The sequence below is a fragment of the Pseudorasbora parva genome, chromosome 24 (assembly GCF_024679245.1).
Source record: "Pseudorasbora parva isolate DD20220531a chromosome 24, ASM2467924v1, whole genome shotgun sequence".
Lineage (NCBI taxonomy): Eukaryota > Metazoa > Chordata > Actinopteri > Cypriniformes > Gobionidae > Pseudorasbora > Pseudorasbora parva.
Window position 1 is genome coordinate 4544546 of NC_090195.1, and position 22615 is coordinate 4567160.

Below are 22615 nucleotides of genomic sequence, written 5' to 3' on the forward strand. Positions count from 1 at the left end.
TTGCGCTCTAATGCGTGTCCGTGTAGATGCAGATAGCCAGAACAAAGGTTCCTATCCGCAACCACACGTTTATTCCGCCATAGTTCACTAGATGGTGCAACAGGACATGTTAACCTTCTTAGAACTACACCACGAAATGGACAATAAATCTTTTTGGAATAAATGTTGCATGTCAGTTATCTATTCTATTCTATTCTATTCTATTCTATTCTATTCTATTCTATTCTATTCTATTCTATTCTATTCGGCTACTTCGTTCACGGCTGTTGTTTTTTGTAAATGTGCTATATATATAAACAAAATAATCCCTTTTTAATTTCTACATAAAAATGCAATAATTTTTTTTAGTCCTGAATAAGATGTAGGGCAGTACTAAATCAGGACAGTACTAAATAAAAAAAACATGCAATTTTTTAGTGATCCCTTTGTTAAAAGAAAATTACATTTAGCAGATTCTGTAAGGTGTATGTAAACTTTCGACTGCAACTCTGTGTGTGTGTGTGTGTGCGTATTATGCATTACATAGCAACTAATTGTAACTACTATTATGTAAGATATTCAAAATATGTGCAAATGGATACATGGCAATAATAATAATAAAAAAATATTTATATATATATATATATATATATATATATATATATATATATATATATATATATATATATATATATATATATATAATATAGAGAGAGGGAGAGTTAATTTAGGCCCGTTATTTGTAACCACATTTATATTAAAAACAGCATTTGAACAGTCGCTTATACTTTCAATTCATAAATATCACATGGGTTCTGTTTTATTCAGTCCTATTGTATCATACATGAATGCTGATGCCCATCATATAATGCACATGTATGTATGGCGACTGTTCAAATGCTAATTTTAATATAAATGTGTCTGGTTACAAATAACGGGCCTAAATTAACTCTCTCTCTCTATATATATATACAGTCTTGTTCAAAATAATAGCAGTACAATGTGACTAACCAGAATAATCAAGGTTTTTAGTATATTTTTTTATTGCTACGTGGCAAGCAAGTTACCAGTAGGTTCAGTAGATTCTCAGAAAACAAACAAGACCCAGCATTCATGATATGCACGCTCTTAAGGCTGTGCAATTGGGCAATTAGTTGAAAGGGGTGTGTTCAAAAAAATAGCAGTGTGGCATTCAATCACTGAGGTCATCAATTTTGTGAAGAAACAGGTGTGAATCAGGTGGCCCCTATTTAAGGATGAAGCCAACACTTGTTGAACATGCATTTGAAAGCTGAGGAAAATGGGTCGTTCAAGACATTGTTCAGAAGAACAGCGTACTTTGATTAAAAAGTTGATTAGAGAGGGGAAAACCTATAAAGAGGTGCAAAAAATGATAGGCTGTTCAGCTAAAATGATCTCCAATGCCTTAAAATGGAGAGCAAAACCAGAGAGACATGGAAGAAAACGGAAGACAACCATCAAAATGGATAGAAGAATAACCAGAATGGCAAAGGCTCAGCCAATGATCACCTCCAGGATGATCAAAGACAGTCTGGAGTTACCTGTAAGTACTGTGACAGTTAGAAGACGTCTGTGTGAAGCTAATCTATTTTCAAGAATCCCCCGCAAAGTCCCTCTGTTAAAAAAAAGGCATGTGCAGAAGAGGTTACAATTTGCCAAAGAACACATCAACTGGCCTAAAGAGAAATGGAGGAACATTTTGTGGACTGATGAGAGTAAAATTGTTCTTTTTGGGTCCAAGGGCCACAGGCAGTTTGTGAGACGACCCCCAAACTCTGAATTCAAGCCACAGTACACAGTGAAGACAGTGAAGCATGGAGGTGCAAGCATCATGATATGGGCATGTTTCTCCTACTATGGTGTTGGGCCTATTTATCGCATACCAGGGATCATGGATCAGTTTGCATATGTTAAAATACTTGAAGAGGTCATGTTGCCCTATGCTGAAGAGGACATGCCCTTGAAACGGTTGTTTCAACAAGACAATGACCCAAAACACACTAGTAAACGGGCAAAGTCTTGGTTCCAAACCAACAAAATTAATGTTATGGAGTGGCCAGCCCAATCTCCAGACCTTAATCCAATTGAGAACTTGTGGGGTGATATCAAAAATGCTGTTTCTGAAGCAAAACCAAGAAATGTGAATGAATTGTGGAATGTTGTTAAAGAATCATGGAGTGGAATAACAGCTGAGAGGTGCCACAAGTTGGTTGACTCCATGCCACACAGATGTCAAGCAGTTTTAAAAAACTGTGGTCATACAACTAAATATTAGTTTAGTGATTCACAGGATTGCTAAATCCCAGAAAAAAAAAAATGTTTGTACAAAATAGTTTTGAGTTTGTACAGTCAAAGGTAGACACTGCTATTTTTTTGAACACACCCCTTTCAACTAATTGCCCAATTGCACAGCCTTAAGAGCGTGCATATCATGAATGCTGGGTCTTGTTTGTTTTCTGACAATCTACTGAACCTACTGGTAACTTGTTTGCCACGTAGCAATAAAAAATATACTAAAAACCTTGATTATTCTGGTTAGTCACATTGTACTGCTATTATTTTGAACAAGACTGTATATACATATTATTGTAATGTATCTATTTGCACATATTTTGAATTTTTTTTTTTTTAAAAGGGCATGCAGTATATTCTAGTCTACAGTAGGCCTATGTGCTTTTAAGTGTAAATTATATATACCACTGATCTATATGACATGACACTGTCATTTATATAGATCAGTGATATATACAGTCTTAAATTCTATTATACTCTTGTTTGATGTACATGGCTCACACAATAAAGCAAAACCTCCACAAATAAATTATTTGCACTTAATTTATTGGTGACTATTTTTTCCTCCACTTTTCATCCTTCATACAATTTATTTAAAGACCCCGAACAGTAAAAGATACATCTCAGTGGGGCATCTTCAAAAGAAAGCAAAACATTCAACAGAAGACAATACTGATATCTCTCATTTATACAGTAACCTTAACAATTAGAGTAAACATTTCTACAATTGTATCCTTCATTACAAGGAGTCCCTTCAGTCATATTTTTCTCTTGTATTAACAACTATTTATAACTATTATTAGTCTTTTAAACTCTAAGTGGCAAGCAGAACTCCTTCTAAGCTGTGAAATGTTGTCTTTGGACATATCTTAAATCATATATAACAGCTGTTTTACATCAGACGGATCAAGAGCAGTAGATTCAGATCTTCCCTTATTGTCTCTGTAAGAAAATCTAGGAACGAAACAGCCGGCAGCAAATGCACCCTAAAGTTCACAGAAGCAAGGTTCACGCGCTTTAATGTCGCGAGAGCAGCGCGCCTGTGACGAGGCAGAATCGTCCTCAAATGTTCTCCAGCATCATCTTGTATGAAGAACTGATCGGACGAGTTTCTGCTACGCAACAAAAACCGAAATACATCAGTCAGAGGAGAGAAAAGAAACAACAGTATGTTAACTGCAGCGTGCTTTTACATAACCCAAAAGAGGAAAGGAGGAGGATTGAGTCTCATCTTTCATTTAAAACTCTCCAAAAAGGTTTGAAGTGAAAATCAAACATGCTCGTCCCAGATGACAGGAATGTCCATTCAAAATGGCGCGCCGTGAACAGACGAAAGAGACCAATCGTGTGGAAGACAAGATGAAATAATCTCATTTCCTGCTGCCGTCCATAAAAATAGGATTCCAAGAACGAAAGATACAAACGTTATAGATTGATATTTACATCCAAAATCATCAGAGAGAGAGAGAGAGAGAGAGAGCTTTGAAATGCAGAAATGAAGCAGTAGTTTTTTTCCCACATTAAAGGTTTTTGAATCCGTCAACGGTTCGATTTTCCTTCAGTGCTCGAGTGCTTTTTTCCCCCGCCAACACTTATAGAACAGCATCACCTTATTTTTCTTAAACAATTTAAATAGCAAACAATAGTTCATTAAAATAAAATAAACCAGAGTGCAATGAACATTTCCAGTGTGTTTTGAAAGAGTCTTTTCTACAGAAAATCAAAGGTTTTTTTGGAAATAATCCAGGACAGGAGGCGGCAGACGAAATATCCTCAGTGAGAAATCGCGCAGGACCCATTACCTTACCCACAATGCAACACTGCAAACTCCCTTGGTGGGGATCGGCCTCGATCCTTTGCGTTCCGCATCTTCATCGTAATAAATACGAATTTGAAAGAAAAGCAACGTTCAGCAAAAACTCGTTTACGAGCTAAAATGTTCGCACACGCTCAACCCTCAGGTCAGCAAATGTCCCTCACATGGGCTAACGGTGTGACTGCTTTACCCAGAATTACACTGGCAACTTAAACTAGTTTCTTAAACTGAAATTCAAGTTATGAATCATGAACATACATGTACAGAGAGAGAGAACGGGCACCTCAATCCCAAAACTCAGGGAAGTCACAGGAACCAGAAGACAGGGCCGATCACACACACACACGCAAACACACACACACAGTGCTATGGATTATTAAATAATTTGATCAACATAGTGATTGTATTCTTCACTTCCTCTCCAGACTCATTCAATACGCCTCTCGCCTCCTGTGTCAGTTCATAAATCCTTAGGTTCGTTGTCATGCCGATTATTTGACCTCCAGGATGGAGGGGTTGGACTCCATGATGGCGACGATAATGCGGTCAATGTAGTCCTGCAGACGGAAGTTGATCTCCTCCTGTTTGTGGATGGCCTCCATCAGCTGTACACACAGACACACACATTAAAGATCTCAGCGTGTCCACATTTAAAGCAGAGATAAGCATTATGGTGTGATACTGACCTCAGCGCGGGAGACGTTGTTGATTTCGGCGGCGAGCGACTCGGAGAGAGACTCTGTAAAAAGGCTCTTTGCTCCCTGGATGCTCAGATTAATGATCTGTCCGTTTAGCTCATCGTTCTGCTCCTTCAGACTGCGGTTATCCTGCACACACACAGAACCAAACCCATTTTTGAGACCCATCTTTTTTTAGACTGTTGGCTAGTTTTAGTGTGTCTACCAGTTTGAGTATGTGTTTACCAGTCTTGGGTCTGTCTTTACCTTTATTAGTCTGTTGACTAATGTGAGTGTTTAAGTTTATCTGTTTAAGTCTTTGTTCCAATTTGAACCTGTGTGTGAGTTTGTTTTCTAATTGGTTTATGTTTGTTCATCTGTTTAAGTCTGCCTTTTGATCTGTTTAAGAGTGTTTTCACTGGTTTAAGCCTGTTATAGCCGGGTTGAGTCTATTTTTACCGGATTAAGCCTGTGTTTGAGTCTGTCTTTACTTGTTTGAGTCTGCTTTTTACTAGTTTGATTCTGTTTTTACCAATATAAGTCTGTTTTAGAGGCTGTCTTTAGGCCGTGTGTCCACCAAAGCGTTGTTATCCAGCTGAAAGCGCTAGGCGCTCTGCTGAAAACGCCCCGCTGTGAGCGCTTGAGAGCGTTTTGGCAGGCAGTGTTTTTTCTTCTTCAGTTGAGACACTTTGCTTGACTTATGATATTGAAAATCCGCCAAAGTGTTACTAATTTCACAGGTAGTTTGCTTCTGTATTGATTCTATATAAAATTGCAGATACAATGTAAAGTATTTGCTCTGGCTCTTGTTTTAAATAACTATTGCTTGTTGTCATCCGTTGACATTGTACACGCAGAATGTGGCGGTTGGTCTGTGTTGTATTTGTCCCATCCCTTCTCCACTGTGATTGGGTGAAAAGTGACATTGGTGAGCGCTGCGTTTTACTCAAAGTTGAACAGATTTCAACTCTGGGCGACCAGTAAAAAACGCAGAGCGTTCAACGCTAGAGCGTGAAATAATAGTTCAGCGCCTCGTTGTGCTCCAGGCGTTCTAAAAACACGGCGCTCTCATTGAAAACAATTAAAAACGCCAGCTAGCTCCGTGAAAAAACGCTTTGGTAAACACACAGCCTTACCGTTATTATTTTTATTTACCAGTTTAAATCTGTTTTGTATACCAGTTCAGGCCTGTTTTTACCTGTTTGAATGTTTTTATCCTTTTTGAAACAGTTTTCAACTTGTTTTAAGTCTATATTTACTGGGATTTAGTCTCTTTTTACCCATTGGTACCTGTTTAAATCTGTATTTACCTGTTTGAGCGCGTTTTTACCAGTTTAAATGTATTTTCATAACCTGTTTAAGAATATATTTATTAACCTTTTTTTTTTTTTACTTTTTGAGTGTGATGAGACCCATTTGAATCTGTTTTTCATTACCAGTTTTTAATCTGTTTTTCATTGTCTAAGTCTGTATTTACCAGCTTAAGTGTGTCTTTAACAGTTTGAGTGTGTTTTACCTGTTTGAGTCTGCGTATCTCCTGCTCCAGTTCGTTCTCTCTCATGTGAGTGTTGTATTCCTGTAGGCCGGAGCTGGCTGATCTGCCTCTTCTCGCTTCAGTCTCCAACTTAAACAGCTGCAGGTGTTCCAGCTGCTTTCTCAAGTCCTCTATCAACTACACACGCAGAGAAGTTATTAGCAGGGATGAACACACACACACACACACACACACGACTCCACCTATTAAAGACAAACAGAAGACCTCTCACCCCCTGAGTGCACTCCTTCTCTTTCTGGTTCGTATGATGATCATGGCTCAGTTTGTCAGACATTTTCCTGCGAGATTCGATTTCTTCATTCAATCGATCTGTGACATCTTCCACCTCATCCTGAAGTTTCCTCTTTTCCTGAAAAAATGACTTAATGTCAGAGATCTTTCTTTGCAGGGTCGGCATCAAATAAATTAAAAAATAAGATTAAAATGATATAAAATATTTTGACTGGTTTCATGGCCAATAATTCTTAATTCACTTGTCTTTGGCAGAAGTGATAAAAAGGTCATTTTTGTCTCTGAATGTGATCTACACAAATGTATTAGACTGTGTGTGTGTGTGTGTGTGTGTGTGTGTGTGTGTGTGTGTGTGTGTGTGTGTGTGTGTGTGTGTGTACCTCCTCCAATCTCTCGATGTTGGCTCTCAGGCAGGGAACACATGACCTCAACTCACTGTTCTCCTCATCCAACTGATGCAACCTGAACACACACGGGCACACAGACAAAAATGCACCATGATATTTTCTTTTTGGGCAGAGTGCACAATGAAAACAATAATGGGTGAGAGAAAACAAAATTCTCTGTTAACACAGCCGGATTATATTAAACGCTGAGCCAAGTCCTCTCAGAGCTCCTTTGAGCAGTCAAATCAAATTTCTGCTGTTCTCCACTAGATGGCAGACACATCTAATCCACACACAGAAGAGCTGGACAAAACAACACAGACATCATTAGAGTTTCTTGCAAATGTCTTCATATTTCTCTGTTGCTATAAGAAGCTGAATAGACTGAGGACTGTTCATAAAATCAACAGTTTTTAAAAATCAAGATCATGTCCAAACGTCTTCTCGCAGATGTACGCAGATGATGTAGTAATTTACACTCAAGCAAAAACTATTCAACAAGAATCTGTTGATCTCACAGCTGCTTTATCTCATGTGCAGAACTGGCTCAAGGACTCATGCCTCATGTTGAACACCAGAAAAACTGTGTGTATGTATTTTTCTAAACGTCATGTGGAAATAACCAGATCAAGTGTCTTTCTGAATGGAATGGAACTTGAACTGGTGTCAGAATTTAAATATCTTGGGGTAGTCCTTGATCGAACATTTTGCTTTAAAAGTCATGTAAAAAAAGTAGCACAAGTTGTCAAATTCAATCTTCAAAATTTTAGACATATTCGAAATAATTTAACCGTGGGTGCGGCTAAAAAATTTTTTTTTACAATGATTATTTCTCATTTTGACTATTGCTTGACTACCTGGTCTCTTGCATGCCCAGCAACACTCCAAACCATAGAAAGTCTCTACAAAAAGGCATTAAAAATATTTGATAAAAAATCAGTATCACATCACTACTGTCATGTTTTGAAAAAACATAGACTATTGGGTTTTCATAATATGATTAATTTGAAAATGGCCTGTCAGATTTACAAGGTTTTACATTCCCTCGCTCCTTCACCTCTGAAGGATTTTATCAAAACTAAAGATTCTTCACAAAGGACCACGCGAGCCTCCACCAGAGGAGACTTGATAATACCCCACAGGTATACCACCTTTGGACAGACAGTCCTGTCTGTCCGAGGTGGGAACATGTGGAATAGTCTTCCTCTAACATTGAGAGAATGCCCTACATACAGTTTGTTCAAAGTCCAATTAAAAAAATGGTTATGGGCAAACCAAAGTTGCGCACATTAGTGCGTATGTTGCGTCGTATTTTAACTTTTGTATTTCGTCATGTGCATATGGATGTATTTCTGATGACTAATTAATTTTTGATTCTTATGTAAATATAGTTTATAGGACATTTGATAACAGTTGTTTTTGTGAGCTATGTGACCTTAGCTCGTGGGACTACGGATGGAAATTAGCCCTCGGCTACAATCCGGCATGTTTACATGCATGTATTCCATGTTGTGTTCATTAACATGCACTGTCCCAATCAAATGAATAAAAAAATAAAAATAAAAATGGCAACATTGATACCACAAATTATGATGTGTCAAAATTAAAAGACAAAAATCTGTTGGGTCAAAAATAACAAAACTGCTAGTGAATATAATAATACATTTTAACTGTTTTTTTTTTGTTTGTTAGGAAAAGACCAAATCTAGCAGAATATCTATTGTATAACCCCGAATGGTCCAACGTAACAAAGCTATTGTCCCAACACTGGACGCGACTGTATAAAGCATTTTGTTTTCTGCCCACAGTGAAATCCCGCTGGCTTAAAATCTCGCTCTACATTCATCATAAATGATATATTCTGTCCGCACTCACCTGGCCTGGAGGTTCTCGATCTCCAGGTCTCTCTCTCGCTGGAGTTTGTTCAGTGCATCTCTGTGTTTACGGGTGTATGCGAGTAAATCGTCCTCTGCGCGCAGCTCCTGCTCCTTCAGCTGTTCCTCCAGAGCGTTTGCACGGTGGACGAGAGTGAGATTTTCCTGCCGCAAGCGCGCGTGTTGCTCTTCGCTCTCCACCGAGTCCTTCTCCAGCTCGCACACACGCTTCTCCAACAGCAACACCTGCGGGACAGACACAGTGTTTGTTTATTCCTCATGCAAATCACTTCTGCTGCTGTTCATGCATTTACACAACTATCAGTTATTCTATTCCATCTATGGAATCATCAGTATAACTTTGCATACTGTTTCATGGTAATATCTCCATTTTATTAAAATGCCTATTATGCTTATTTACGGATATTAACTTTCATGTAGTGTTTAATATAGCCACTTGTGATTGTAATAAGTGTAGTTATTGAGAGTTACTGTCTCACAAAAGAATGAAAGAACATATTCTAAACTGCCTGAAATGAGTTGTCAGTCATTCCAGTCTTACTTCCTTCTCAAATCTAAGTTTGTATCAAATTTGCATAATACAAGCCTATAATTTTAATTGTCTGCCCATGAGCAACATCTACTTTGACCCTGTGGTTGTAGCTGTGACTGGAAGAGTTTGGTTTGTGTTGTCGAAACAATGAGAAGATGCAGTTTTCCAAGCTAAAAAAGCAAATTCACTGATACGCTTCTAAAGGATGTGGACTCGTGCTGGAATAGAGATGTAAAGGTGGAGATCCACTTGTCCGTGCAACATTTCTGTCACGCCGCGCTCCACTTTATTCCTATGGGTGACGTCAAGCGACTTTAACGCGCCCGCATAGCATGCAAGCAAGGAAGGCAGCGCTGCATTTGAACCGATTTTAACGCTCAAATGACAGGAAGCGTCACAACATCAGGCATTTTACATTTACATTTATGCATTTAGCAGACGCTTTTATCCAAAGCGACTTACAACTCAGGAGAACAGGAAGCGATCCGTCAAGAAGAGGCAACGAAACACAAAAAGTGCCCCAAATACCAAAATTTGTATACCGCTCAGAGTAGCAAAAACCAGAAAAGGGAAGAGAGGAGGAAAGAGGATTTTTATTTTTATTTTTTAATGTAAGATTAAGTGCTCATGGAAGAGATGAGTTTTTACCTGTCTTTTGAATGAAGCGAGTGATTCTGTCGTGCGTATGGAGGACAGAAGATCGTTCCACCAACCAGGAACAATGAAAGAAAAAGTCCTGGAGAGAGTTTTCATGCCTCTCTGTGATGGTACCACAAGCCTTCGCTTATTAGCTAAGCGAAGGCTTCTGGTGGGTGTGTAGACTCGAAGGAGTGAGTCGAAGTATGTGGGTGCTGAGCTTGTGGAAGATCCATAAGCAAGAGTCAGAGCTTTGAATTTGATACGGGCAGCGAGTGGTAGCCAATGCAGAGAGATGAATAGAGGTGTGACATGAGCCATTTTGGGCTCATTGAATACAAGACGTGCCGCATCATTTGCAGCGGTTTGATTGCACAAGATGGAAGTCCAGCCAGAAGCGCATTGCAATAGTCAAGTCTAGAAATGACCAGGGCTTGGACAAGAAGCTGTTTTGCATGCTCCGTAAGGAACGGTCTGATTTTCCTGATGTTGTGCAATGCAAACCTGCATGACCGAGCCGTCTTCGAGATGTGGTCTTTGAAGGACAGCTGGTCATCAAAGATGACTCCAAGATTTCTGACCGACCCTGAAGGAGTAATCAAAGATGAACCTAGCTGGATGCTAAAATCGTGTTGTATGGTGGGATTAGCAGGGAAAACAAGCAGCTCAGTCTTTGCTAGATTGAGCTGCAGGTGATGTTTTTTTCATCCATGCCAAGATGTCCGCCAGACAGCTTGAGATTCGTGCAGCTACTGTGGGATCAACTGGTTGAAATGAGAGGTAGAGCTGTGTGTCATCAGCATAGCAATGATATGAGAGGCCATGTGCCTGAATGATGGGTCCCAATGATGTAGTGTAAATGGAGAAGAGAAGAGGTCCAAGCACTGAGCCCTGAGGAACCCCCGTGGTCAGTTGATGTGTTTTGGATACCTCTCCTCTCCAGGCAACCTTAAAAGACCTACCTGTGAGATAGGACTCAAACCAGTGGAGAGGACTCCCTGTGATGCCCAGAGATGAGAGGGTGGACATAAGAATCTGATGATTCACAGTGTCAAAGGCAGCAGATAGATCAAGGAGGATGAGGACTGATGATTTGGATGCAGCTTTAGCCAGCCGCAGGGCTTCAGTAACTGACAATAATGCCATCTCAGTTGAGTGGCCCTTTTTGAAGCCTGACTGGTTTACGTCCAGTTGATTAGACTGTGAGAGGAAAGATGAGACCTGGTTGAACACAACTCTTTCAAGTGTTTTCGCAATGAATGGTAGGAGAGAAACAGGTCTGTAGTTCTCTACAAGTGATGTGTCTAATGTGTGTTTTTTAAGCAGTGGGGTTACCCGAGCCTGCTTGAATGTGGTGGGGAAGATGCCGGTGGAGAGAGATGTGTTGAGGATGTGTGTGAGTGGTGGTAAGAGTGTAGGGGAGATGGCTTGTAGGAGATGTGAGGGGATGGGATTCTAGAGGGCAGGTAGTGGGATGGCTGGAGAGGAGAAGCTTAAATACTTCATCCTCAGTGAGTGTAGAGAAGGAGGAGAGAAGATGTTTGGCTGTGGATGTGGCTGATTCAAAATTGTGTGTGTGTGGAGGTGTGAACTGACTGCTGATGAGTGTGGTTTTTTTCTGTGAAAAAATGGGCAAGATCGTCTGCAGAAAGAGAGGTGGTGGGAGATGGTGGAGGGGGACAGAGCAGAGAGTTGAAAGTTCTGAAAAGTGTGCGTGTGTCTGAGGTGCTGTTGATTTTGTTGTGAAAATATGAGGATTTAGCTGTATGGATGTCCTGTGAGAAGGAAATGAGCAGAGATCGATACTTACTCAGGTCAGATGGGTCGTTTGATTTGCGCCATTTTCTCTCTGCTGCCCTAAGTTTGGTCCGATGTTCACAAAGAACATCAGATAACCAAGGCTTCTGTCGTGACGCAAAAGTGGATCTCCACGGTATAACCGACGACATTGTTACTGTTCGTATCACTTTGTATCAAGTGCTGATGAAGATCCAGAGAAATTCAAATATGGAAAAGGATTTTTGGTGGTAGACCAAAAAAGGTTTGGTGGTGGGCCAGACTGGGCCATCTGACCAATCAGAGCAGAGCATGCTCACGGAAAGGCGGGGTTTAGAGAGACTTGATCAAACAGTTTGAGACACTGAGAAAATTGCTGATTTTTATCAGGAAATTAAAGTGTTTTTGATCTTGGATGCATGTAAAACCACACCGTGGACCGGATGCGCGAGTGCGCTGAGTTTCATCTCCTCGACAAAACCCGGACGGCCCATTATGAGTCCGTCTTTGCTTGCGACCGCCCTCTCAGAGGGCCCGCCGATCCGACCATACCCAGGATGAGGAACCCTCCCTGGGATGGTCCGTAGGACACTCCAAAACAAAATTAGAAACCTTTAAAGCCTGGAACACATTAAATCCACGGTCAGCCGTCAGGCAATGTCAGGCCATTTTAAATCGTCTTTCTTTTTCTGGTGTGTTCCGCACCGTTGGCTCTAGTCAGTCGTTGTCTGTTTTGTTTTTTTTGGCCGATTCAACATGAAGAATCGGTGTTGGGCCATCGGTGAGAGAGAGAGAACTTTGATTGGCTATTCAGTTTAGCAAACTCGAGATGATATTGAGAGCAAAAGTGATGAAATCAAGCAACTAAGTCATGATGGCACAGACAGAAGGCTGTTCTAATTTTGTCATCTTGCACAAATATTTTCATAATAACATGAGTGGAGTGGAATAAAGAAAGTTTTACAGCATTGATATTACAAATGGTTCAAGCACAGTTTTTGTTCAAGCACAGATTTTTTTCCCCGACACGAGGCGACAACACAGTCGGCTTTCATCAGTGCTAGTTCTTTGGCGTCGGTTTTGTTGCGTCTCTACCATAAAATGGCAAAATAGGGGCACTTTCACTTTTTTGTTTACATTTGCTATGTCCGGTTGGCATTTGATGACAAAACTACTTTACAGCACAAACTAAAGCCACAAAACCAGAAGTCCACATCAAATGCAACATTTGGACCAGGGTCACAAATGTAACACAAATTGGATGCAAGTTTCCGAACCTTGTCTGTGATGTCACGATCCGCAAGATCCAAAATGTCATGAGTCAGATCTCCCATGACGTCTAGATTGTTGGACTGCTGCAAGTGTCTGAAAGACATTAAAACACTGTTTAAACATACACAACATTTTTAACTTGTTCCCTGCTAAATTTGCATGCTGGTACAGTCTGGTTTTTGAGTCAACTTTTTGAGCAATGTTGCCGTTATCGTAAAGTATCCAGATAGAAATTTGTTGCCCATTCTCAATTCTACAAGGATTGATGCTGATTGACCAAGAATTTAATCTAGTTTGAAAGCCTGCTGGGAAAACCAGTATCCAAAATGACATCAAAAACAATGCCAAAGTTTTGAGTTTCATTTTGTCCTTAAAGTGATCGTTCACTTTAAAATGAAAATTCTGTCATCCTTTACTCACCCTCAAGTTGTTTGTTTTAAACCTGTATGAATTTCTTTCTTCAGCTGAACACCAGGGAAGATATTTTGAAGAATTTTAGTAAACAAACAGTTAACTGGAGCCATTGACTTCCACAGTATTATTTTTCCTACTATGGAAGTCAATGGCTCCAGTTAACTGTTTGTTTACTAAAATTCTTTAAAATATCTTCTCTTGTGTTCAGCTGAAGAAAGAAATTCATACACGTTTGAAACAACTTGAGGGTGAGTAAAGGATGGCAGAATTTTCATTTTAAAGGTGCCCTAGAATGAAAAATTGAATAAACCTTGCCATAGTGAAATAATAAGAGTTCAGTACATGGACATCACATACTGTGAGTCTCAAACACCATTGCCTCCTCCTTCTTATGTAAATCTCGTAAATCAAAAACACCACGGTAAAATAAGTGCTTCTCAACATAAACCCAACCGTGACGCAAGCGTTGGGGATCATTTATATGCACGCCCCCAACATTTGCATCTGTCCAAACATGTTCATTGTCAGGGAGAAATGATGAGCCGAATCATCAAACGACACTTGAGGATAGAAAAAACGGCTTCTATGAGATGCCATGTTTAGGCTGTGCAGGGGACTGTTGTCATATGTCAAAAGTCATGGTTGAGGTTTATTATAATCAGATACCACAACAAATCATTCGTTTGTTTGTTTGGCCCATTTCAAGCAAGCTTCGCTCAGCATCTTAAGGGGCAACATTCCTGCCAGCAGTAAGGAGAGATTTATCCACTTATTGACTGTTTGAACAATTTCTGATTAAATTGAAAGTTTCTTAGAGACCGAATTGTCTAGATAACGGAAGATGCTAGTACAGTAACAATAGGAAACACCAAGTACCATACAAAACTAAATAGTGTGTCTAATGACAAAGATTTACATTATTTTGTATTACAAAATACAACCGTAGATACCGTTCACTCTATCCTTCTAGCAAACATCACCTTTTCCACCATATAAGTTAAAACGAAAGTCAATGGAGATTTTTGAAATGCAGCTTACTTGTTTATTGGTGTTTTCAGATCATCCGCACGCGAGAGAGCTCGCCTCCATATGGTTGCCAGATTGGACATGTTAAGGTTAAACACCAGATTTAATGCAGGATTTAATTATTGAAATCTGGCAACCACACAAACGCGAGCTCTTTCTCGTGCGCGGATGATCTGAAAACACCAATAAACAAGTAAGCTGCATTTTTATCAATCTCCATTTGAGATGTTTTGCTTAACGTATCATTCAGTCGGTCTGTGTTCTGTCAGGACTGTGAGCTGCTGAAATAAGCCAATCAGAGCAGAGCTCAACATTAATATTCATCACTCTTCCAAATAAGGCAAAAACAGAGCATTACATCCTAGGGACAATTTATAGAGTTGTAAATGGACCTGTAAAACTGTATCTGGAAAATTTTTGCCCTTAAATGAGCCACATACCCTCTATGTAGATATCAGAGAACAATTTAACATATTGTTTCAAATCATTCTAGGGCACCTTTAAAGTGAACTATCCCTTTAAAACTGATGTTTGGTGGATTGAGAGGGAGGATCTCACCTTGCTGCTTTCTTACTGGACATCCTTTTGCTGGAACTATAAAAGAGAGAACAAACAGGAAATGAGTCAGGAAGAGAGTAGGAAAGAGGGAAAAACTCTTTCCATCCGTGACCTTTGAACCACAGGTCAAAAAACACCCAGTGAAGTGCTGAAGTTTAGGCCGTCAGCTCTTTCTTGAGGTTGAAGGCTGAATCAATGCTCTTCTTTCAATGGTAATGACCTCACAGCACACGGAAATAAACACACTGTTTTTATGGAGGTGTAACATGGATGCGTGAAAGGAGATTCTGTTCCTGTTGCTCAACTCTGAAGCCAGAGAAACCGCTTTGAACAGACCACAGATCACTGTTCTATACGGCTGCTTGGGACAATCCAGGATTTTTCATGAACAAAACACTGTATATATTAATGTTAAAATTAAGGGGACTCTTAATCAAGTTGGAGAAGTTATTTTCTTTGGTTATGGAAAAACAAACCCATGCAACACAACATTAAATATTTAATCAGACACACCAAAACACAAGTAGAATATGACTATTCCAAGTTCTTAAAGGTACAGTTCACCTAATAACAGAACTGTAATTGAGTAAACTCTCTTTTAAGAAATTTGCTTACCTGTGAGTTCTTACAATACAGCTATAGCAATCCTCTTTTACTTATATTCACATTATGTAGACTACTGTATATTATATTGTTAATTTTACTTCACACAGAGACTATTGTGCATGCATCAAATACACACACACATACACAACACACACCACAGCAGAGCATCTATGTTCACCACACACTTCACCTACAGAGCGTACAAACACTGAGCTTTGAAATAAAAACCAAGAGTCATCTGACTGTACAGATGTCTGCATTTTAATGAAGCACACACATGCAGAAAATGAGTGTGTGCACAGTGGTCAAATTCAACACACGCAAGGGAGGCGTGCACATGCTGTGACGCGTTACCTATTCATCTCTAGTAACTGCAGTCGCGTGGACAGATCCTCCAGACGACTGATCTGCTTATGACAGTGAGTGCAGAAAAACTCCAGCGCCTCCGACTGAAGGAAACTCTGGAAACTAGCAGGAAAAGAGCTGGGGCTGAGGAGACCAGAGGAGAGGAGAAGGGAAAGGAGGAGATATACAACGGGAGAAATAAGTAAAAATAAGTAGAAATGGGAAGGAATTATGAGAAGATATCAGAGAGGAGAAATAAAGACGGGGAGAAGATACATTGGGAGAAATAGTAGAGGATAAATGAAGAGAAATTAGGAGAGAGTGGAAGATACGATGGGAGGACATAGTATAGGAGAAATGAGGAGAGGACAGGAGAAATTAGGAAAGAGGAGAAGATGCGTTGGGAGAGATAAGTAGAGGACAAATAGATAAAGATATCAAGGTAGAAAATAGTACAGGAAAAATGAGCAGAGAAGAGGAGAAATGAGCAGAGAAGAGGAGAAATGAAGAGAGGAGAGGAGAAATTAGGAGAGGGGAGACAATTTGAAATCAAAAATAAGGAAAAATTAGGAGAGGGGAGAAAATATGACAGGAGAAATTAGTATAGCAGAAATGGGGAGATGAGAGGAAATATGATGGGAGAAATGAGAGGAGAGGAGAAATGAGGAGGAGGAGAGGAGAAAGTATGACGGAAGAAATTAGAAAAGGAAAATTTAGAGGAGAGAAAAAATAACGGGAGAAATTAGTATATGAGAAATGAGAGGAGTGGAAAATATGACAGGAGAAATGAGTAAAGGGGAAATAACCAGAGGAGAGGAGAAATGTGGAGAGGAGAGAGTGTATGTGTGTGTAAAACAAAAATGAGCAGAGGAAGGGAGAAACCGGAACATTCAATTGAGACGGTGAAGGGCCGAGGAGAGGTGAGTACTACAGTGCAGGAGTAACACAGCAGGAGCAGAGTGTGTGTTCATTTCAACAGGTTTGAAAGTGCATCATATTTCCATGCTCTCTTCTCTAGTGTAGGCGTGTGTGTCATTCGCCTGACAACACCAGCACTGCAGTAACACTAACCACAACAGCTCGACCTTTACCCAGCGATAATAATAGTTCACTAGGGAAATAATGAATCAGTCAGGACCGACACAGTGTCGATTTACCTTTTACCACATACAGACACTGCTAAGAGATCATCACATCCCGTAACAGATCATAACACACACACAAACACATTTTGTTTTGTCTTTCATACACACTGTTTGTAAATGAGACGGTCTTCTGTGGTCAGGATGTCATCTACAAGGTCTTATTTTGCACATGACATTCGACTCACTTTCTCACTGTGTGGAAACTAGAAATAGAGTGTGTGTTTCTATTTGTGTCTGTAGACAAGGTGCTCATTCAGTAAAGCCCAGATAAACGTTTACAGTACCTAAGTTCAGCCCAGGATAAATCAGTCTTCTAAATATATGGCGTGTGTAAACTACACAATTCTTAAGCAGTATGTGAAACTTCTTATGCTTTAAATAATTCAGTATGTGTGTTACCTAGGTGACAGAAGCATCAGTGGGCGGGGCAGTGGGCTGTGTGTGTGTGGGAGTGGCTCTGCATCTCCCTCCCCATCTGGCACCGCCCTTCCCTCGTCCTGATTGGCCAGCAGCAGGTCCGAAGAGTTGTTACTCTCACCGAAGTCCTCAAAGTGCTCCTCCTCTCCTCCAATCACGGCCACCACAGTGTGTCCGTTCAAATCAGAGCCCAATGTGAACCTATCACAGAAGCACACAGAATATAATGCATTATCAGTATGCATTAATATAATAATATTTTCTAATATTTTCTCTTTAATAATAATGTTTAATGTAAAAATGGTATGTTACTTAAATTACACCTGGACATGGAAGAGTCACTTTTTGTGAATACAACAAAAATATTGATATAAATTACTGTTAAAAAGTAGTTTTAAATGTTTTTTTTAAGGTTTTGAAAGAAGTCTCTCTTGCTCAACAAGGGTGCATTTATTTGATCAGAAATAAAAAAGTAATATTGTGAAATATTATTACTATTTATAATTTTTTTATTTATTTAAATATATCATAAAATGTAATGTATTCCTGTGATCAAAGCTGAATTTTCAGCATCACTACTCCAGTCTTCAGTGTCACATGATGCTTCATAGTGGTCAATCACTATGATCTTAATTTTTATCCAACTTGAGTGTTACTTCCTTGAGTTTTACGGAGTAATCATAAAACTTTACCACATTATATTTATAGGTCTTTAATATCTTTATTATTCAAATAGAATGAATGTCTGCTTTTTCTATTCTTGTACATCCTTGTGTGTTTTTGTGTGCGAGACAGAATTTGAAGCGTTTGTCGTTAGGATGATAATCTGATAATTCACTTTAATCTCTTGGCAACCCTAAAAACGTCTGAAGAATTCCAGCTAAATTAAATGAAACCTAAACAATTCACACAAAAACAGCACAACACCAGTGTTTTTAGATCTGTTGACTGTAAGACTCAAGTGTAAGTTCATATATTCAACATTAATGATGAAAATAACACAAAACAAAATTCCATTGTGTTAACAGATGGTTTTTTGATTGACAGCCCAGTGCATGTGTTTGATTGGTGAACTCAGTGCCCACCTTTTTTTTCTCCAAGTATTTTAAATTCAATTGTTTAGGCTCAAAATCAAAGAAATGAATACTTTTATTTAGCAAGGATGCATTAAATTGATTAAAAGAGACAGTAAATGCATTCATAAAGTTCCAAAGGATTTACATTTTAAATAAATTCAGTTATTTTGAACTTTGTATTCATCAAATCCTGAAAAACAACCGTTTTTAACGTTAATAATCATCATATCAGAATGATTTCTGAAGGATCATGAGACACTGAAGACTGGAGTAATGATGCTAAAAATTCAGCTTTGATCACAGGAATAAATGACATTTTAAAAGATATTCAAATATAAAGCCAGTATTTTACATTTTTATTTCACAATATTTTAACTGTATTCTTGATTAGAAAAAAGCAGCCTTGTTGAGCAGAAGATACTTCTTTCAAAACATTAAAAAAAAATCCAACCCAAGGTTTGAACCTTTTTAAGATAAATAAGGATACATGAAGGACATGCACACACTTACACACAATAAAAAAGTCAAGGAAACCATTACTGATTAAACTTTTTTTCTATTGTAGCTTTATATCCTACAATAAATCCCTCAAAGACTTACCCTCGTTTCACTATAACATTGCGGTTGGTCACACAAAGCACGCGTGAAGGTGGCGACCGCATCTTGAAGCGATTCGGTCTTTCGTTGGCGATTCTGAGCAACTGGGCACACAGCGTGTCAGAGCAAACTAAAGTCCCGCAATCGATATTACACTCTATTTACATGTAGTTGTCCCTGTAGACTGTAGACAACATTCCTGACGGACGTTTGTGACCCGGTAAATCTGAAGTAACAGCCAAAATCTGTTGTGCAAGCAAAGCTACATATGCTTAAATCGCACGGCTGTGTGGCGGTGTGTGTGCATCTAATCTGATTTAGAGCTCAGTAACGGTGACCCAGTGTGTGTGCTAGCATGCTCTGTCTATAAGAACATGCATCTGTTTAATCGGTTTAATCTCCAAACGCATGAACTTATGTCGTCCGGCTGACACTCAAACACACTGAACACAGAAACTCAGGACTTTAGCCGCAACAAAAACTGACTAAAGCAAACTTGGTTAACAAAGGCATATCTTTGGGATCTAAACAAACACCAAATGCTAAGTTTTTACATGCGAGACAGGAAGTCAAATCTGCAAGATATCGTAAAATTAGATTAGGCATTTTCCACTACACTGAATGCGAGTTACGGGAAGGTCAGCGCTGGCGAGACAGCGTGACCCTGACAAGGCAGGAATGCTAAATCAAGAGAAACACACGACGGCTGAGAGCCAGGATATTTTACAATGACAGAAGCAAGTAAGAGAGCGAGAGAGAAACGGACCCTAGAGAGCGAAAGATGGATAAACTTTGGGACTCAGGAAGGCAGAAAGAGCAAACTCCACACTTCCTTCAGCTGGGAAACAGGAAAATAAAGACTGACACCGATAACACGGGAAACAGGAACACCTCGGTCAGCTGAGCTGATGTTAACGACTCTTGGGAAATAAGAAACTCTAGTCAGCAGATTCTTGCATAAACACAAATAAACAGGCCGTACTTATGCGCACTCACAACACGGAGCACTTCAGAATATTATTGCACAAAACTTGGCACAAATGTAAAAAAAAGTCAAAAATGAAGAAGGAAAAAAATCGTTTGTTTCATGTTATAACTAGTCACCTTTGCTCAACACTCATGTGGCATTACAAACTGTTTTTGTGATGTGTAGATCATACGACTACAGATAGTTAAACACCAGACAGTGTTTTTGTAGAGAGCACTGTGTCCTGAGATGACACACTGTATCAGGACGTTGTTTTATTTTGTAAGATTATTGCTGATACATTCAAGGCTACTAAAACAACAGAAGTCATGACATTTATGTCTTTAGTATTATTTATATAGTATATTAACATTGAGTGGAACAACACTGGCTGTTCTTCCTGTAAAAACCTGTCGGCCAGTTGAGGAAGGCTATTCTGTGCTAAATTACTTTATTTACCGTATTTGTGCAATTCTTGCTAATTTCCTGACCAGTGATTTGTGATAAAAATGTTTAAGACCATTACAATACACTAAACTTTTGCAGCTTTAATAAGGATCAATTTATATTTAATTTATAGTGAATACTGTAAAGTGTGTGATACCTTTATTCAATTTCTGTATGTTTCCTACCTGTTAGACCTACCTGAAAATCTTAAAGTCAAAACTTAAAAACAACAAAAACAATAACTTTTTGTGCATTATACAGGGCAAGTTATTTTTAAAGCCTAATAAATGTTAATATTTATGGCTTTCAATTATACTGTAATAATTGAATGGCTATGATTAATGGCTCGTTGAGACATCAATAGCATTATTGGTATTTGTGACAAAAAAAGATGGCATTATTTTGATTATAAATATAGGCTAGGGTCTTTATGTTGTTTCTACATTAATTTGGAGATTAAATGGGAAATTATTACAATCTAAAAATATATTTTTAAATGTTTGTTAAGTGCGATTAATTACAGAAAAATGTAAGATTAATTCTTTAAAAAAATTAATTGATTGACGGCACTAATAGGACTGTCAAACGATTAATCACATCCTAAATAAAAGTTTGTGTTTACATAATATATGTGTGTATGGTGTATACTTATTATGCATATTTGAATACACAACATATATTTAAGAAACTTTGCATATAATAATTTGCATAAAATATAATATATAAATATTCTCCTTAAATTTTTTATTTATATTTAATCACTTAACAGCACTATTATATATATATATATATATATATATATATATATATATATATATATATATATATATATATATATTTTTTTTTTTCACTATTTCTATTTTTACTTAACAATAACAACACTGCATTCAAGGGTCATTTTGAGTGATTTATGAACCCATTCTCTCTGTGCTGTTATTTGACAGCTGTGTATGGGTTTGTTACCTGTTGCGGTCGTCTCCATCTGTGAGTGTGTTTTCAATGCCGCTGTCAGTTTCCACGTCCTCATGGAGTTCTGGATGGACCAGCGCCGTCGTGTCCTCGTCCGTGAAGGTTTCACACTCACTATAGGCGCTCTCAGAACCCAGATACGCGCTGTCAGAGACCTCCGCCTGCTGCAAACACACACACACTGATTAGAAATCTTTTATTGCTCACAAGTTGCAATTAATTCAACAACAATTAATTCAATAACTGAAATACACTAAGAGTATAAACTTATATAAAATAAAAATGGATAGCAGATCAGATTATTTACTTTTAGGAGAATTTGAAATTTGAGTTCATAATGAGATTTCAGACTTTTCAATGCATAGCATTTTTACCATTTTACTTGTTCATGCTATTAAGAAGCACCAACGTGCACACACACGGGTTAGAAGGTTTTTAACGTTTGTGATGATTGTTTCGGTGAAGGAACAATATAGTCCGACACATTCAGAAGTGGTTGAAAACACGTGACCATATTGCACTTGTTGTGTAAATGCAGATGCTTTCCAGATAACAGTGAAGGACCGCCTTCTCACATGTCAATCATGCACTGCACTAAAACAAAGGTTTTTAACTTTAAAAGAGCCTAAAATGACACAACATTGCTGTTATTTTGTGCATGTTCCTTGAAGATGCATCTTGTCTAAGGTGACTATTTTCACAATTTCATATATCTATTGCATTATAGAACCCTGCCTATAATACAGTCATATAAACCATAATAATGACAGTAATTAGTAAGTTTAAAAAAAGATCTAGCAACCATAATGAAAAAGTGCAACAGTAACAACCTGGAAAACTGAGCGTTCATTCTTCTTTTTAACATTATCTTGAAAAATCATTAAGAAAAGTCACTGTTTACTTTTCCTATTATTTCCCTCAGTTTTATACAATGTAAAATGTTCCTTAAAAAGCAATGATAAAAAAAAAACTGTATTGAC

At 38.5% G+C, this 22615-nt stretch overlaps 1 protein-coding gene across 2 annotated transcripts in view; it reads right to left on the minus strand.

Annotated features, from left to right (window-relative positions):
• Nucleotides 1-2817: 2817 nt before the first annotated feature.
• rab11fip3 (RAB11 family interacting protein 3 (class II)) overlaps nt 2818-22615 on the minus strand; it is a 37584-nt gene continuing 17786 nt past the window's right edge. Inside the window, exons 4-14 of one of the 2 annotated variants that reach the window (XM_067435381.1) lie at nt 21630-21799; nt 17562-17780; nt 16027-16161; nt 15067-15102; nt 13074-13161; nt 8833-9077; nt 6952-7033; nt 6552-6689; nt 6302-6457; nt 4795-4935; nt 2818-4713 (exon numbers count right to left, since the gene is read on the minus strand). In XM_067435381.1, the coding sequence (XP_067291482.1) occupies nt 4600-4713; nt 4795-4935; nt 6302-6457; nt 6552-6689; nt 6952-7033; nt 8833-9077; nt 13074-13161; nt 15067-15102; nt 16027-16161; nt 17562-17780; nt 21630-21799 (1524 nt within the window). In that variant the 3' untranslated portion in view covers nt 2818-4599. The remainder of the gene's footprint in view (nt 4714-4794; nt 4936-6301; nt 6458-6551; nt 6690-6951; nt 7034-8832; nt 9078-13073; nt 13162-15066; nt 15103-16026; nt 16162-17561; nt 17781-21629; nt 21800-22615) is intronic. The other variant, XM_067435382.1, reaches the window with a different exon arrangement.